The sequence below is a fragment of the Wyeomyia smithii genome, chromosome 2 (genome assembly GCF_029784165.1).
Source record: "Wyeomyia smithii strain HCP4-BCI-WySm-NY-G18 chromosome 2, ASM2978416v1, whole genome shotgun sequence".
Taxonomy (NCBI): Eukaryota; Metazoa; Arthropoda; class Insecta; order Diptera; family Culicidae; genus Wyeomyia; species Wyeomyia smithii.
In genome coordinates this window covers 120793454-120811429 of record NC_073695.1, presented here as the reverse complement: position 1 = coordinate 120811429, position 17976 = coordinate 120793454, and the positions used below count along the sequence as shown (strand labels likewise).

The following is a 17976-nucleotide window of genomic DNA, read 5'->3' as shown; positions in this document are numbered from 1 at the left end:
ATAGAATTTTGAATTGATAAATAAATGAACTAGGTTATATCATTGATAATTCTAACGGTGTTTTGATGCATGCTGCTATAACACCGTAAATGAAAAAAACATAAAATCCCCTGCCTGTTTCCTTCTGCGCAAAATCAATTTCCTTCTCGCACCATTAGCGCAAAGCAACATATGAATTTGCACGCAAGCTGTCTCAAGTTAGTGATGGGAAACTTATCGATACTTATCGATAAGTGCTTGACATCGATATTATCGTTAATTTTTTGACGCTAACGATAATTATCGATATTATAAGGGTGAGCACAAGTCAGTGCGGCTGGTTACTGGAGGAGACCCAAAAGAAGGAGACCTCACCTACCCTTCCCCAGGAGTTGCTTTTGCCGCTGGGTATTTGTTGCTATTCGGCAAGATTTAGCATTGTTGGGGGTGGTGTAAAGGTTCCCCCGGATGTCACTGAGTTTCTGAGAAATAATGGTAACTAAAAAGGTATTTATAATTTTTAGTTTCCTATGAACAGATGAATTCGACAACTCAGTACTGGAGAACTTTAAAAAAATATCCAAACTTTTCGCACCATCCCATAAAAAGCAATGACACGAAATTGTAATAAAATGCATTTTCTTTGGCTTGCCAACTCTTATAATATGATGTACATGCATAGCGGCAGTCTATTGGTAATTCTCTGGTAATTGTTTAGTTTAACTTGGAACTGTTTAAGTTTAAAGTATCTGTTACCCAACAAACAATTTTTAGTTCAACTAAAAATCCAAATCAACGAAATTGTTGCGCCAAAAAAAGTATCCTGATTTATACAGGGGGTGGAAAAAATAATTGAAATAAAAAAAATTCTCTCGAATTTTAAATGGCCAGAACTTTACGAAAAATGAATCAATTTTGATAACCAGTTTCATTCCACTGGCAAACAGTATTATATTAGTATTACTTGGGAACTTGGTGTGACCATCCTACACCGAAAATGTTTCGGATTTCAAGAGTGTGTGTCAAAGTGTACATTTTTGCAACGCATAGAACGTTTTAGGCAACTAAATTGTCTATCTAAAATACTTCATTTAAAAAAATCTGAGATCACCGATATTTTCTAAAATCATTTTTTGTTTTTAAAATTATATTTTTTTCAGAGTAGGATCTTTAACTCATTTTTTTATATTTTTGAAGTAGGCTGACCAGATTTTCTCGGGATAAAAACGGGACAAACGGGTTCAAAAAACGGTACACATCTTAACATTTATTCTTGAAATTTTTTCCAACCAAAGCATGCAAACAATTGGGACTGCTTCGATGAACTTCCCCATCCTGAAGAGTGCAATTTTCAGCAATGAGTTCCTGAAATTTGTCACATGATGATCGAAATTTTGACTAACAATTATCATGGTCTCAACTTTCAATCTGACCTTTTTAAATGTTAATCCAGATAAATTTTCAAACGCAAGTTTGCAAAGCTGCTTGGTTTAATAAGACCTACACACCCACAATGCTCGATTGAATTCTGCTAGAGTGCTGCAAGCTCAAAGAAAATTAGTACCCAACAGGGAAAAAACCGCCAAAATCAACACCCATACTTAATAAATTCATACCTCGATGATTCCTTGGCGAATTTTCAATCTTTGGCTACCAATGAACCTGAAATAAATTCTGATTTATTGACAACATATAAACCTATGTTAAACAGAATGTCAGAAAAAGTTCTACGCGTTGCAAAAATGTACACTTTGGCACACACTCCGGAAATCTGAAACATTTCCAGTGACCCTTGGTCACGTCCAGTTCTCAAGTTATACTAGGAATCTAGGACAGTTTTCCAGTAAAATGAAACCTGTTTTGTCTGAATTGATTCATTTTTCGTGAAGTTTTGGCCATTTAAAAATTGACAGAATTTTGCCTGCTTCAATTATTTCCCTTATTACACAACCTTCAAAATGAACTTCGGCTTGAAACTACTCCGTAGAAAGCACTCCCGGCGTAAAACTCAAAGACTTTCCAAAACAAACTGTTTAACTCGTCCGGTAGTTTGAATTATCATTCGCAGTATCGTAAGATTTGTCATTCAAGGCCTTAACACAATGGATACGTTGCGGCTGCGTTTGCGGCAATTTGACAGTTAGCCCATACATTTACTGTCAAATTGACGCCAACGCAACGCAAACGTATCCATTCTGTTTGGGCCGTTACTATAACCGCAATAACGTTTGCGGTAAAAAAATTGACAAAAAATTCCCGATTTCATGGGTTTCAAAATGGCGTCAAAAACAGACATCGTGTGGCACTTTGTGGACGCCGGGTATGCCGGTTCTGGCATCTACAACATTTTGACACTATTGGACAATGATCAGAGCATCGAAAGAAAACCCGGTTCTGGTCGGCCAACGACCCTGAGTGACAAGAAGCTTGCTGATAACCAAAAGGATGCTGAAGAGGAAGACCGAGGGAAAAGTGGCTAAATCGCTGCGTGCACTTGGCCGAGAGGTTGGTGCATGCTCTAAAACAGTGAAAAAGTATCTGGAGAACATGGACATGCATACAAGAAGCTGCAGTCCCGACCACTGGTCTCGGAGCTGCAGGCAATGACGCAGCGACAGCGGTTGAATAAGATGGTCAAGTCGATTTTCCCGGCGAATCGCGACGTGGCAGTGGTGATGGACGACTAGACCTGTCTCACCCTGGATGGCAACGACTAGCAGGGTTCTTCGTATTTTACCTCCCCCACGAAGGAAGTGAGCACCGAGGTAAAGTTTATTTCACAGACCAAGTTCCCCAAGAAGGTGCGGCTGTGGCTGACAATCAGCGAGAAAGGGATGTCAAAGTTACTCTTCTTTCGCTCCGGGCTGGCCGTGAACGGGGAAATTTATAGTACGAAGTGCCTGACAGACGTTGCGTCGTTCATCAAGAAATACCATAAGCGCGAAGACACGGTGTTCTGGCCAGATTTGACGTCGGCCAACTACTCGAAGCGATCGTAGGAGTAGATGGAGCGGCTGAATATCGATGTGGTACCGAAGTCGGTGAATCCGCCCAATGTCCCCCACCTGCTTCCCATCGAGAATTTCTGGGCAAACTTGAAGCGCAAGATCTATTCCAACAATTTTGTCGCGAAAACGGAGGAGGAACTAATAAAAAAAAACGAAGAAAGAGCTTAAAAACATGGCTACATGCATGTTTTCGTCCGCCATGGCAAATGTTACGGTTAACTGCCGGAAGGCCGCACGCAAGGACGTAATATTTTTTTGCGAGGAAGCTAACATGATAACCTTGCATGGGAAATTCATCCAACTCAATTATCTGTCATAGTTTCTTTTTCATCACAATCTGAAATAGTTTTTTTTTTCATCATCTGAAATTTTTTTTTTTACCGCAAACGTTAGCTGTCAAATTATCGATATTTATCGATAAAATCGATAAAACCCCCGGAATTATCGATTGTTATCGATGTACGTTTTGGGCGATATTTCCCATCACTATCTCAAGCACGCGACGCCCATGCACCGCACTCGAGAGACGAGATATCTTCGTGTACGTCGCAATAAAAATTCCCATGCGACGAGACATGGCTCGTACGAATGACCAAATTTTCATTGCTGGAAACCAGCAAAATTTTGCTGATTTTTGGTGTGCTGTGTTTCCAGCAATCTGTTCAGCAAAATGAAATTTGCTGATTATTCAGTAATGCTCAATTGCATAAAAGTGACAGATCGTTTGCTGCATGTTCAGTAAAACGAAATACAAATTGCTGGTTGTCAGCTATGACAATTTACTGTACATTCAGCAAAGCATAAATCAATTTACTGGTTAACCAGTTAGTTCAAGGGAACCATGTTTCCCTCAGGCACCAGCTTCCATTCACCCATCGGATCATAGCCAAATTACTGTTGAACTAGAGATGTATGATTATCATTTCAACCTTTAAGTTTATCTAGCCCAACAGTGACTTAGCTATGGTCCCATATCCGCTATCAGGAGCTTAGAGATGATCCCGTACCAGCTGCACAGCGATTTGGCGCGTTTTACTAATGTCAGCTTGACGTAAAATATTTTGACATATCAATTCTTTCGCTGGATTCCAGCAAACATTCATTTACTGTTTCCTGTTCAGCAAATAGATTTGCTGAATTTTTGCGAATCACTGAATCGATTACTGGTTTTCGGTAAATTTATCAATGAAATGCTGGTTTACAGCAAAAATAAAATTACTGAACGAAATTCAGTAAATTGTAGAACTGAATTACAGTAAACTTTTGCAAAAAAATGCTGTGATTCAGTAAACAAGTGATTTGCTGATACACTTTCAGCAATGTACTTTGCTGAACCATAAAGAGAATTTTTGGTGTGTAAGTTTTCTCGCTCGCACGCTGCACATAGTGATCTCCGATTTTTTCAACTAATCGATTAATTGTTAATCGATTATTTTGTTCGTGTCCGCTAATCGAACTCGAATAGCTGACGCAAGATATTCGATTAATCGAGATAATCGATTACCTGATTGCGTGACCCCTAAGTTCAAAAATAAAATGTTAGTGCTGACCAACAGTCAGTTACCAATAAACTTGATCTCTAGATTTTACTAACAAATCTGGCAGAAAGCTATAGAAATATTCCGTAGCCTACCTCTTGATTTCAATATACGAAGTTGGTTCATCAAACAAGCCTATGATCGAATCTCTACTGCAAATTTTGTGTAAAATAGTGTCAAAGAAAAGCAACACTTTTCGTCATACTCACCAATCCAAGAAGTCGTTTTAGATGTGTTCAGTGCTCAGCTCTCAAAATCTGCCAGAGATAATTGGCATATTTTGTTAGCCTGACTTGCTTCCTGTTGTTGTACATCTGCGTGATGACAAAAGCAAAAATATTTCATTTCTTCATTTTCGCATGCAAAAACAAACAAAATATCAGCAACACCGTCAACGTGAATTCGTTCGGTCCTTGCATGCGAAAAAGAGGGAAGGAAATATTTTAGCTCTGGCACTCACACATATTTTAACAATTGCTTATGTGAGTTCGCGTAAATGCGAACAGCCCTTAAAATCTTTTTTAACTTCGTAATCGCGACTAGGGACGTTGCGATACCACCGATACTAATACAGAATCGATCCTTCTACTTCCGATACTCGGATATTTGGTATCGATGTTTTACCAACGATACTTCATCAATATCGATACACATCTCTCAGTATCGAAAAGACTCAAAACAACCCTGTAAAAAAGAACGAACGACGCAGAAAATATGCTGTATCCTGTGCCATTTTGATGTATCGTATGCATGCATGCCATCTCATCGGTAATGCCAATTCAACAGAAATTTCTGCAGATTAACCCACGGGAACGATCCTTTTCTACGGTCATGCAGATCCGAAGGTAAAATCTATAGAGTCATGCAAGCGGCTCTTTTCGAAAACAGGATCAATTATTAGGGAAAAGAGTAATCGACTTTCGACTAAGTTTCTGCAGAAGCTGGTGTTTCTAGATTCAGTAAATTTATAGACCATTTTACGAACTGACAGGTGTCACGTATTCTACTGATGATGATGTTGCTTTTACGTGCGTTATGTCAGCGGTTCCGAGCTTTCTGTCAAAATTTCATTCATAGATTGAGTTCAGAAACGTCTCGTGAAATGGTCTATATAAATTGTTTCATTGAATTAAACGTTTTGAGGAATAAATAATAAAAAAAAATATGACTTATATTTTGAATGAACTGGTATCGCACAACGATACATTCAGGTATCGATACGTTAGCCTCGATACTATCGGAATACCAGTACTTGCTTTCGATACAGGTATCGATCCAAAGTATCGATGTTTAATGGTATCACAACGTCCCTAATCGCGACGCCAAGAGTTTTGTTTGTGAACACGCAAAAAAAGAAGTTTAGTTTTCGTTCGTGCGCGCATTTTTATAATTTTCAATGAAATATTAACGTCGCAGCACTAAATCGAATCGCGACTTTTCGTGGGAAGTAGTGCGCTGTATAGCACATCAGATAACTACAATTTTCAACTAAATGGATAATATAAAATGAGTGAGAACAGAGGTTTAGAAATCTCTTGTGTTTTCGTCACCGCTGGCATAACCAATTTTCCCATTTTTGGACAAAGTTGAACTATAATCGAACAATAATCGGGGTCAACTATTCGATTATTCAATAATCGAAAAGTCGGTTAATCGATTGAAAATTGATCGAATATTTTTGCAAATAATCGATTAACTCGATTAATCGAGAAGTAATCAGACATCACTAGCTGCACACAGCACGAAGCGACTGAATGAGAAACGAGACTTGTAGCGCAAAGCACACTGTCTCTTCTTTGTGCGAGCGAGATTTCAGGAAGTCTGGTTTAGATAGATAGATAATAGTAATAATGATAATGATTATAATAATGATAATAATAATAATAATGCTAATAATAGTCGGACTCGATTATCCGGAGTATCAAAAAAAAATTCATTCCGGATAATCGGGAAACTCGATAATCGAATCACAGAACAAATATTCAAATTTTCTATTAACGAACATAAAATAAATATTTTCTTTTATTTATTTTAAGGGGTAAAATCTTGAGAAACGAAAAAAAATTGAACATTGATGATATTCACTCAATTCGGACATGTCCCAAACATGCAGTAAGTGACATAAATGGTCACAAATATGCCAGGAGGGATGGTAAAAGTAAAATTTCGGAATGAAAATTAAAAACGAACACCAAAAAAAAAAATTACGCATAATCGAGTCTAAAATTCCGGAGAATCGAGTCCGACCTGTACTGCCGGTACCCGCATAACTGTCCCATACTGGTTTTGGTCACTTTTGAGTTATCATCGGGAATCGACTTAATTGTTATCATATTTTCTGGAAAAAAATTAGAATTGATACTTTTGTATGGAAAAACATGGAAAAAATACCAAGTTGCTTTTGTCCCATCTTGAAGGTACCCGCATTACAGTCCCACTGCATAGTGGTACAAACTGCAAACATATAATTTTGCTCCAGATTAGTGTATATCGGATTATTTCAGGCATATAGAAGTATGTCATTTAATTACCTAGATTAGTGTTGTTTTTCTGTAGTACAATCTACGTTGCCAATGATACTGCCGGTTGCTGGTTGAATTTATATGTGATGGGACAAAATATGCGAGTACTTTTGAAATGTACCCGCATATTTTGTCCCATTTTGTCTTTTTTTCAAGTTATATAACGAAAAACCAATTTCATTCATGGTTTTTGGTTCTCAACGATAAACTTGTGCTGTCATGGAACTGTTATGGTCATTGGTTCTGGATGTAATAGCTGGAAATCCGAAAATTCACGGATAATATTCAATCGCCGTTTTCTCAACATGTTGTTTTTCATTATGGGACAGTTATCCGGGTACCGGCAGTGTAGTAGTAATTAATGTTAATGATAATATTAATGATAATATTAATAATAATAATAATGATAACAATAACAATAATAATGCTAATACTGCTAATAGTAATAATGGTAATAATAATAGTTACAATACTAATATATAATAATAACAGTAATAATACTAATAATAGTAATAATACTAATTTATGATAATAATAGTGATAATACTAATGATAACAATAGTAATGATAATAATAGTAATAATAACGATAGTAATAATTAAGATAGTAATAATAATAATAATAGTAACAATGATAATAAAAACAGTAATAATAACAGTAATAATAACAACAATAATAAAAATAATAATAAATAGTTTGCTTATCTGTTCCTCCTTTGGTGCGCGATGTTGTGCTTTCCATTGGTGTCGTCTCCGTTATGTTCCCTGTTTTTTGTTGTCATGTGCATGTGCTCGGATGTGTTTCGAATTATGATGGGTGCGAAATTGAAAGGAAGGAAAGGAATTGAAGTGTTAGTAACGGGTAAAAAGAAAAAAAAGGGTTGGTTATTTGATGATTGATTTGTGAAGAGGCAGCATAGTATCCCCAATCCAGTGGAAGAGTCCGGTGAGGCTCCCCTGGCACACTCTTCCGTTGTCATACGTGTTCGCCTACTCTCGCTCTTATCGTTCAGCACCACGCAGGGGGGGGGGGGGGGGAGACTTGGTCCTGTACCCAATGCACTCAACATCTCTCCATCGCCCATCTATTCGCAATTGCTTGTGATACAGTGGACGAAATATCTTTTTTTTTTTGTTCATCTATAATTTATTTGACACGGCACAAATACAATTTAATGTTTAACGGCGCCATTTATATCTGGTAGCTTACTTTCTAGAGTATCTTAATAACAAAAAGCAAATTTTTTATCCTCGCTGCCGACTACGAGCTGAAACTAAATCTAACTTAAAGCTATAATATTTTGCATTAAAAGCACTGGTTTACTGTATGATGGTTTTCATTGCCATAGGTAAGCAGCATATTAAATTTGTTCCGCTGCTGGGCCAAGATATTACGAACTGGCATATTGGGTTGGTCTCCCCGAGTATCGTGCGGGTCTGATTGCTGTTTCCGGATCCGGGGTCTTAACGTGTTCTTGTCGTTAGGTTGGATGTAGGCGGAAGGGGATAGGACTAAACTGGGGCGTGGATGGATTTCAGGAAAACGTTTATAAGGGACATGTAGGATAGGTCACGGCTCGCCAAGACATCACGAACAGGAACAGCCGACTGCCTACCTTTGGCCTGCAGGGAAGCTATTAATTTAGACCTGGCGTCACGGTGTACAGGGCATGACCAAACAACGTGCTCTATGTCGTGATAACCTTCACCACAGGCACAGACACCACTCTCTCCGAGCCCAACACGACGGAGATGCGCGTCAAATCTATAGTGATTGGACATAAACCGGGACATCACGCAAATGAAATCCCGACCTACATCCAACCCCTTGAACCACGGGTTCGTCGACACCTTGGGGATTATGGAATGTAACCACCTTCCCAGTTCCCCTCTGGTCCAAGCATTTTGCCAACTGATGATCGTATTCTGACGTACAAATGAGAAAAATTCATTACAGGCAATTGGTCTTTCATAAATTCCACCGTTTGTTGCGCCCACCTTAGCCAAAGAGTCCGCTTTCTCATTGCCCGGTATCGAGCAGTGAGAAGGGACCCACGCTAAGGTAATCTGATACGATTTTTCGGATAAAGCACACAGATGTTCCCGTATTTTCCCCAGGAAATACGGAGAGTGCTTAACATCTTTCATCGATCGGAGAGCCTCAATGGAACTGAGACTGTCCGTAAAGATGAAATAATGGTCCGTGGGCATTTTTTCGATAATCCCTAGGGTGTACTGAATTGCAGCCAATTCTGCGACGTAAACAGAAGCAGGATTATCGAGCTTATGGGAGACGGTTAAATTGTTATTGAAAATACCGAAGCCAGTGGACCCATCAAGGAGTGATCCGTCAGTGTAGAACATATTGTCGCAGTTGATGTTTCGATATTTATTGGAAAAAATTTTGGGGATCTGCTGCACGCGTAAATGATCCGGGATTCCACAAGTTTCTTCTATCATGGATGTATCGAAAAACACAGTAGAATCCGAAGTATTTGATAAGTTGACACGATTTGGAATATTCGAAGAAGGGTTAATATTTTGGGACATGTGATTGAAATACAATGTCATAAAACGGGTTTGAGAATAAAGTTCGATTAACCTTTCAAAATTTTCAATCACAGGACAATTCAAGACCTCACATTTGATAAGAATGCGAGAAGACAGGCTCCAGAAGCAGTTTTTCAATGGTAGTACTCCAGCTAAGACCTCCAAACTCATCGTATGGGTCGACTGCATGCAACCCAAGGCGATACGCAAACAACGATATTGTATTCGCTCCAGTTTGATCAAATGTGTGTTTGCTGCGGAGCGGAAGCAGAAACACCCGTACTCAATGACAGACAATATCGTTGTTTGGTAAAGCCTTATAAGGTCTCCTGGGTGGGCTCCCCACCATTGTCCGGTTATGACGAAATATCATTATTAGAGATAGTTTGCATACGTTTTCCAGTTAGGAAGATCGACAGGTAATTGGTGGGTGTTCACCTGGCTCTCCGTAGTATGTGCTACGGAGAGGGCCGGAAGTTTTGATAAGCGAACCCCCCTTCCTCCCAATTTTCGAGGGTTTCACCGCGACCTTGACCTAATATATAATTAACCTGACGGATGTCACCATTTTGAAGGTAACACGTATGACGCGAGCGAGCCTTGCCACCGTCAGAAGCAAATGAAGATGATTATTGCTGTGAAAAGTTGTTCTGCTATAATCATTTACAAGCTTGTAGCCGATAACATTATGATTTTGGATGTTTTAATTGTTGCGGTGCAAAAAAAGCCGTGCATTTTTTTCTCAGAATGATAGTGACCGTCATAACCATCGGTTCTGAAGATGATTTTGATTGGGATTTTTTTTTCTCGCTATTGTTAGCTTCGATGAATTGATTTTGAAAACGAATTTGGCTTTGATATCTTTGCGATTTCACTGATCCTAACTAAGGTTGTGATATATGGATAGGTGTTGATAGAATTAAAGAAATAAATTATTTTTCACTTCCGACTTTAATGTTAAATATGATTTTCCGTATTCTGAATTGATAACCATTAACATACCTTTTTTGATCGCATCATTGCACAAAATAACACTACTTTTCACGAATTAGCTTCAAAAGCTGCTTGAAATGCGATGCTCGAATATTTTCATTAGTCTACAACAAGACTTTCTATATTGTAAGCAAGTGTATAACGTTTTATGAAACGTTACTGAAACAGCTGAAGTGGATTGTCAATTGAATACCTCATCTATAACGCCTCGAATGTGCAAGTAGAATGTAAAAAATGAGAGTATGACATTGAAATCTTAAGCTCATGGGAGTTCAACGTATCAAAGAAAAAGTTATTGAAACAAGCAGTTTCTGTTTATTACGGCGGCAATAGATAGTGTTAAAAAGATCATCCAACTGTTTGAATTCATATTTTATATTAGCGTTTACTATACACACTAGAACAATGTATAATTTAGTCACCTAAAAAATAATCATATACAATAAAGATACATGCATATTTTATCAATAAATAAAAATAATATCAAATTATTTATAACAATAATTATTCATTCTGTAAAGGACAATATAAACAATAATATATCTTCACCAGTTTCAAAACATTAATGTGAAATTTACTGTTACGCGCTTTTAATTTTTCAGTATGCCCTCTCAGCCAATCTAATCGCTACGATTCTATGCAAATTTTCTGATTCTATCGAATAAACAGTAGGTATATCGTATTGCCATCTACGCCAACGTTAGTTTGTAGTTAACTTATTTTTTCTTAATGCGTTTGGGGATTCTAAATCCACTAGGGCAGCAACTAAGTAAAAACAGTAACATTTACAAATAGAATCAATGTGAGTTTTAGTTTGCTCGATTTCTGGCAATCGTCTCATATTCTAAAGTTAATCTATATCGTACGGTTGTTATTTTATTTATTTTCTGTTGTTCTGTATTTCGACGATTAAATCCTACAAGTATTTTAATGATTTGTTTGTCTTGATGTTTGGTGTACCTTTTCTAGATGTGTATGTTTATGTATTTTGTTTTATCTAGTCGATTTGTTTAAGTTTCGGTATGGGTTTACACTTTGCATATAGTGTAAGGAAACAGCAGAAAATTAACATGTCTATTAAAGATTCCGTTTTGTGTTTGAACTAATCGCCATAGTAATATGCCATAATTTTTTACTTAATCGGGAGGTAAATATGAAAATAGGCGATATTTCTCGCGGATATGAGGCCGTACGTCTTGTCTCTGCAAAAAAAAGGTCATTTAAACAGATATGATGAAATGCACTATTCTTACCATTTCAACCAATCTTTCCAAGAAAGGTAATATTTTCATCAATTCTGAATCACTTTGATCCATAAACCAACTTTCAATCGGAATTCCATTCTCGAGTTGATAACTAATAATAAAATGAAAATGTGAAAATTGTGAAAATGAAGGTTAGGATTAGTTTATGAAACACTGCACACGTACCCAAATGCTTGCGGTGAATTGTCAATAATAATTGTTTTTGAGAGATCGCGGCCGAGAATGGTCAAATCTTTGATATAGTTTCCGTTGACTAGCACACAATGTTCACGAAATAGACGATACCTTCAAACGATTACATATTACATTAGGAATTAGATCAACTTTCAAGAAAAAATACTCTAAAACATACTTTATAAGCCGTCGCTCTGGATCCAGCAGATTGAGCAGCTTATCAGCGTAAACTCGCTTAGAAGCGGTGAACAGAATCACCTCAAAGAGCTGTGAAACCTTTTCGAGAAACTCGCGGAAAAACGGCCTCGTTCGTACAAACACCATGTATTTGCGCTCCTGAAACAGCACCGGAAATTTAAAACTAGCATCTGATAGTTCCTCCAAACTACAGTGCACCAATGTTTCATCGAGATCGAGAACTAAACTGAACTCCGGACTGGAACGAGTTTTCAATGGCAATGCAGGACATTTAGAGCGCATTTCACACGTCAACGGAGGTAAATGTTTAATAAATACATATGGATCAAACGTCTCCCAGGCGAGATGTTCGTGCTGGCTGTCACTGGTTTCCTGCAAAACAAATGAAATTAATTAGCTCACATTTTTGTCTAGGAATTTCTCCATTATAACTCACCTCAATTTCCATGCACTCGTCAGTCTCCAATTGCATTCCCGATTCACCTTCATCACCGCACATTTGGATTGTTTGGTTACATTCAATATTATGAATTAATGATTCTGCCTCAGACCTACCGACATCATGAACACCAGAAAAGTTCGATGTTACATTACTACGCACTCCTATCTCGGTTAAATAAGAACCAGTTGAGCTTGGTCCCGCTTCATCAACAACGCCCATATTCTGAAAATTGGTCAATGCCTTTAAATTTTCTATTGCTGTTGGATTAATCGATGACAAGAAAACAGAATCGTTCATTCCTGTGGTGATGTTGTCCGCCAACACCTGACTACACCCCAGATTAAGACTGGATACATCGCCGCAACTGAGCAGCGCTTGGGTGAGTAACGTGTTATATGGTGGAAATTCGGTATACTGACAAAGATCTGTCGTGCTTTTGTAATGTTCGTCATCGAACATAGAGATCAAATCAGAAGCTGTACCATTCGGCAAATAACTGCTAGAAGCGGTTAACTCTTCTGAACCAGAAATAGATGAACAGCTGCTGTACCCGGTTGGCTGAAACGTTGAGGATAACGACGACGATGAAGATGAACTTGACGACGAAGACGATGATGAACCAGACAGTGGAAAAGAGGAAATGATCTTATTCGTAACCGAAACTAATTCATTGGTTGTGTCAGGAATCGTATCGGTTGTTGAATCCACTTCTGGAATAATATCCTGCGACGGAAGTGGAGGAGCAGATGTGCACTCGAGGAGGTTTTTAGAACGTCGATTGACAAAACCAGATGTTGATGGATAGCTTCCATCACAGTCAATCGCATCAGTGGTGCTATCGCATTCGGTAATGCATTTTGATTTTAGCGAATCTACGGACTGAGCTTGGCAAACAACGTTGCTTGCAGTAATAGTTGCAGATTTCATCGAATCGTAACTGATCACCCCAAACTGATTCAAACAGTCATCTGCCAAACCAATCTCATCTGTTGCTTTCTTAGAATAATGATTGGTAGTTTCGTATTGATTTTTTAGGTTGACAGTGGCATCAAAAAGTGTGAGATCATTACTATCTTGCCAGCAATTTTCTTTACAATCCTCAGGAATTGCATCAACGACAGTAGTCAGGGCTGATGGTGGTTTAATTCTTCGGTTCGCTTTAAGTGAACGTTTTGGACTGGTTCGGAGAGTAGCACTGCGTGTTGAAGTACGTGTTGCGATGGTGGTGGTTGAAGTAAGCGTAACTGAGGTTGCGATTGATTTACTTCGAGCGGATACACGTCCAGTTTGCAGCTGAAAACTGCGCCGTGGATGAATTGCATCCGAAGGAGTACGTTTTGGTTTTTGTTGAATCTTGACATATTTTTTACTAGCGACTGCCATCCGTGCAGCGCTAGAACGCAAACGCCTGTCCCTAGTTTCGCTTCGTAGCCACATAATAACTGAAATTAAAGAATGATTACAATAAAGTTTTATTCAAAGCATTTTGTATTGTTGATGACTGTACAATGGCGATTAGAAAACTGCTTTTGAAAGTAAATCTGATTTACTTGCTATATGGAAATAGGTATGGAGTCAGCCACAAATAATGTAAGGGTCTAGGGGGAGAGGAGTATCCAAATTTCTTACGAAGGGGGAGAGGGGGATTCGAGAAAATTTTACGTAAGATTGAAAAATTAAGAAACATAAACAAAAACTTACAAAACTAAAAAAATTAAATTAGTTGAACTAACTCTCGCTGAGATCGTAACAGCGGAACTTTGGGAAAGCATGGATTTACCTGAGCTGAATGATTATGTACTTTACTTCGTATACTTAATTTTTCCTGAAAAAATATCTTACATAAGATTTGCGGGGGAGGGGAATAATAATAGTCTTACTGAGCCTTCTTATGAGGGGAATGGGGGTAGAAAATTTCGAAAAAAATCCTTACGTAATTTGTGGATGGTGCGTATATGAAATTTTAGCTCATAACTTTTTAACAGAGCAAATATAGAAAAATGATTTCTGATAGGACTCCATCCCTTTCTTTTATTCAATGTTTCTTATTCTTAATGGTTAGTTACTAGTTATTGTTGAGAATTTCGAGAGATTGAACAGTAACTTTGCAAACCATACATAAAATTCCATAAGAATACGCCAATCAATGGTAATTAAGGGTTTGTTAGTCCTAAGGCTAATTGAAATACAGGCCATGTTTGATTTTGGCAACACGTCCAAATTTAAATTTTTTATGATGCCTACCGCACTACAGAGAAAATTCGATAGCCAATACAACCAATCCGAACAGTGTTGCCCGATGCCTACCGGACCAGGGGACTATAAACGTCAAAATTTCGCCTACCAATCATAAATTCATCACGGCGTCAATAATTCATTTCAAATGCTTACAAAAAACATCTTATTCATTGAAAGCGCACATTGTACCGAAAACAAACGTTTTTTCATCTATACAACAATATCGCACGCTTAGCCTTGGGGCTAATAGCGGTCTCGATCAACTAGATTAGTTGAGAGAATTCGTTATCGATATTGTTTTTTGGCACATTTTGCATGTGTAGGATAAGTACAACGATACACCGTGCCCCAGTGCTGAGTCGAGAAAATTTCCAGCTCGAAAAGATCCTCGACTCGATCGGGAATCGAACCCGACATCACAACCGTATGAGAGCTAGCTGACCGACATCGCTAACCACAGAGCCACGGGGACCACATCTTTCATCTATAAGGATATTTATTCGAGAGACTACTGACAATTATGGAGCATTTCCTCTATTTGTTGTTTTAGGGCAAATCAACCAAAAAGTGGGTACCAGAATCGCTGGTACCAGAATCAATGACTGGTAGATGAAAAATGTATGGAGTTTGACAGCCACAAGAGCCCCTTGTACTGGACTGAAGCGAAAATACAATTCAACGCTTGGATGGTTGCTGGTGGCAACACGTCCAAAGTTTTTATGTTGCCAAAATTGAACCTTGCGAAAAACGAAACGTGCCAAAATCGAACGAGGTCTGTAGATAATTTCTTCCCCCAAAAAGGTTTTTTTTTTAAGATTATAACATTTTTCTGATTTCTCCATGATAGGACAGTCATCAATGTTTAGCTACATAAAAACTTTGAAGGTATTGCTACCAGCAACCATCCAAGCGTTGAATTGAATTTTCGCTCCAGTCCGGTAGGCATCGGACAACACTGTTCGGATTGGCTATTGAATTTTCTCTTTAGTTCGGTAGGAATCATGAAGAGATTAAATTTGGACGTGTTATCAAAATCGAACAAGGCCTGTACAACTTTGTTCTGATCTGCGTTGCTTAATTTAAAATGCTTGTTTTTGAAATGATATTATGGCCTTTCCGGGGAGAAAGGCAAGTCCCCCTCCCACGCTGTTTTTAAAGCTGCAAAAACATGATTAAAATTATTCGATCCAAAAAACATTTTAGAGCTGTAGTGTCTCTAGTTTGATCGTCAATTACACTGGTCCACAAGAGCGAAAAATAAGTTGATTAGCTCAATAAAATTACCCTGCGAGATTACAGCTTTTAAAAAAATTTGCGATGATGATTTGAAAAACATAGCACGCTGTTCGTGCTCCGAAAAAAACGATTTTATTTGCGCACACTGCAATCGACAAATCCTAAAAATATTATGTCGAATTCGTTTTTACGGCAGGACTATCCCGTCCCGGACAGAAACAAGTTCAAAACATATAATGAGTGTTAAACTGAATATTTGTCCAGCTGCTGAAAACATAGCATTGCAAACAAAACAGCTATGTGTAAATACTTTCCTCAACAAGTTGCACTAACACATTTGCACGTAAAAAGGTCTATACACTTTCTGTCAAATTAGCATCAACGCAACGCAAATGGATATGTACATTGGGCTTGGACCTTAACTGTTGACAGATCCTGGGCTTTGCTAATTATTTGGTAAATTTCAATTCTCTTAAGAGAAGTATATGGACACGTACGGATAGGCAACAGACATTAAATAATAAAAAAAACTGAAAGATTGGACTTACCTTCTATCAATAAATTATAGCAAAAGTGTTGTCCACCATTTTTTCAAATTTTACCGAATATTTGTTGCAAATTAATCTTAAAAGCTTAATTTGTTTGTAAACGCTGTTCTGTGAAATAATGTTTTATTATGTCAGTGCATTACAGACCAACTTCTAAACTAATTCATTATTTTTAACGCTACATTCAAGAAAAAACGCTGTATCCTTGAAACTAGCAGACGGTGTTCTTGAATAGCAGAATTGATTTTTCTTCGAATTTTCGCTTAACCATGTTATAATTATATAGAAACACTATGTACTACGCTACAAAAATTGTCATTCGTTCCGATTAACAAACTAGCCATCAATACATTGTAATATTAAAAAATACACTTCTCCTATGAAATAAGTTAAAATGGACACTCAAAGATGCCAAAATAAACAGAAAAAAAAAACAAAACAAAAATCACATACAAGACTGGGACGAAATTTGAGTGCTGTGCAAGACTTTACCACAACAAAACAAACACTATTCCCGAGCGCATATCGCATCACGCTTATTTGGGCACTTACAAGCAATAAACAAGATATTACGCGTAGGTACTACAATAGTAGTAGAAATAGACTACTGGATAAAGTTTTATCGAATTTCTTGGCTTATGAGTCAACCTAATACGGATCTATAGTTGTGCACTTGTGAACCAGGCATAAACTTTCTCCATAGGAAAATCTACGAAAACTATTCAGGATTAAATCATGCTATATTGGAACTACACACTACCGCTTTAAACTTACCTGTTAATGTGGTCAATTTCCATACAACTAAAACATTTTTTTAAACTTCTGTTATAAACTAGCGCAAAAAATAAAACTTTTAATGCACAGAGCTCCGGAATACCGAAATTTTCACTGTTTTGATTTTCTAAAATGGCTACGCATTTGACATCAACAGCAAAGAGGGTAGCTTACCAACACTAACAAATACTGATATTATTTTTATTATTTACGTTGAGTAGTTCGATTTAAAAACTTGCTCGCACTTACACCTTATCACCTGAAAGAGTGTCAGATTATGAGCAGAGATGCCAGCACTATTTCTAGTAAATCCGCAAATTCTTTCGATAAAATCAAGGGGCTCTTGTGACTGTGAAACTCCATACATTTTTCATCTACCACTCATTGATTCTGGTACCCACTGTTTGGTTGGTTTGCCCTAAAACTGAAATAGAGTAAACGACCCATAATTGTCAGTAGACATTTTCTCGAATAAATATCCCTATAGGGAACATCATAAATGACGTAGCATT

At 37.7% G+C, this 17976-nt stretch overlaps 1 protein-coding gene across 3 annotated transcripts; it reads right to left on the bottom strand.

Annotated features, from left to right (window-relative positions):
- Window positions 1-10528: 10528 nt before the first annotated feature.
- Window positions 10529-17621, bottom strand: LOC129721180 (CTD small phosphatase-like protein 2). Of its 3 annotated transcripts, none has more exons than XM_055673454.1 (7): window positions 17465-17619; window positions 16691-16798; window positions 12663-14110; window positions 12207-12598; window positions 12020-12139; window positions 11843-11945; window positions 10529-11791 (listed from the first exon to the last, which is right to left on the bottom strand). In XM_055673454.1, exons 3-7 carry the CDS (start codon window positions 14103-14105, stop codon window positions 11726-11728), a joined length of 2124 nt encoding a protein of 707 aa, XP_055529429.1. In that variant the 5' UTR covers window positions 14106-14110; window positions 16691-16798; window positions 17465-17619; the 3' UTR covers window positions 10529-11725. The 3 variants fall into 3 exon arrangements, with proteins under 3 accessions (XP_055529429.1, XP_055529430.1, XP_055529428.1); XM_055673455.1 differs by lacking the exon at window positions 16691-16798 and adding an exon at window positions 17243-17399 and having other exon boundaries at window positions 17465-17617; XM_055673453.1 differs by lacking the exon at window positions 16691-16798 and having other exon boundaries at window positions 17465-17621.
- Between the last annotated feature and the right edge of the window lie 355 nt (window positions 17622-17976).

Excerpts from the sequence above, each read along its gene's own strand:
- LOC129721180 (XM_055673453.1), bottom strand. The coding sequence starts at position 14,105 with ATGTGGCTACGAAGCGAAACTAGGGACAGGCGTTTGCGTTCTAGCGCT. Across the intron at positions 12,140-12,206 it reads CCAGAGCGACGGCTTATAAA|GTATCGTCTATTTCGTGAAC; the intron begins GTATGTTTTAGA and ends AATCGTTTGAAG. Across the intron at positions 11,792-11,842 it reads TGGAAAGATTGGTTGAAATG|AGACAAGACGTACGGCCTCA; the intron begins GTAAGAATAGTG and ends TTTTTTTTGCAG.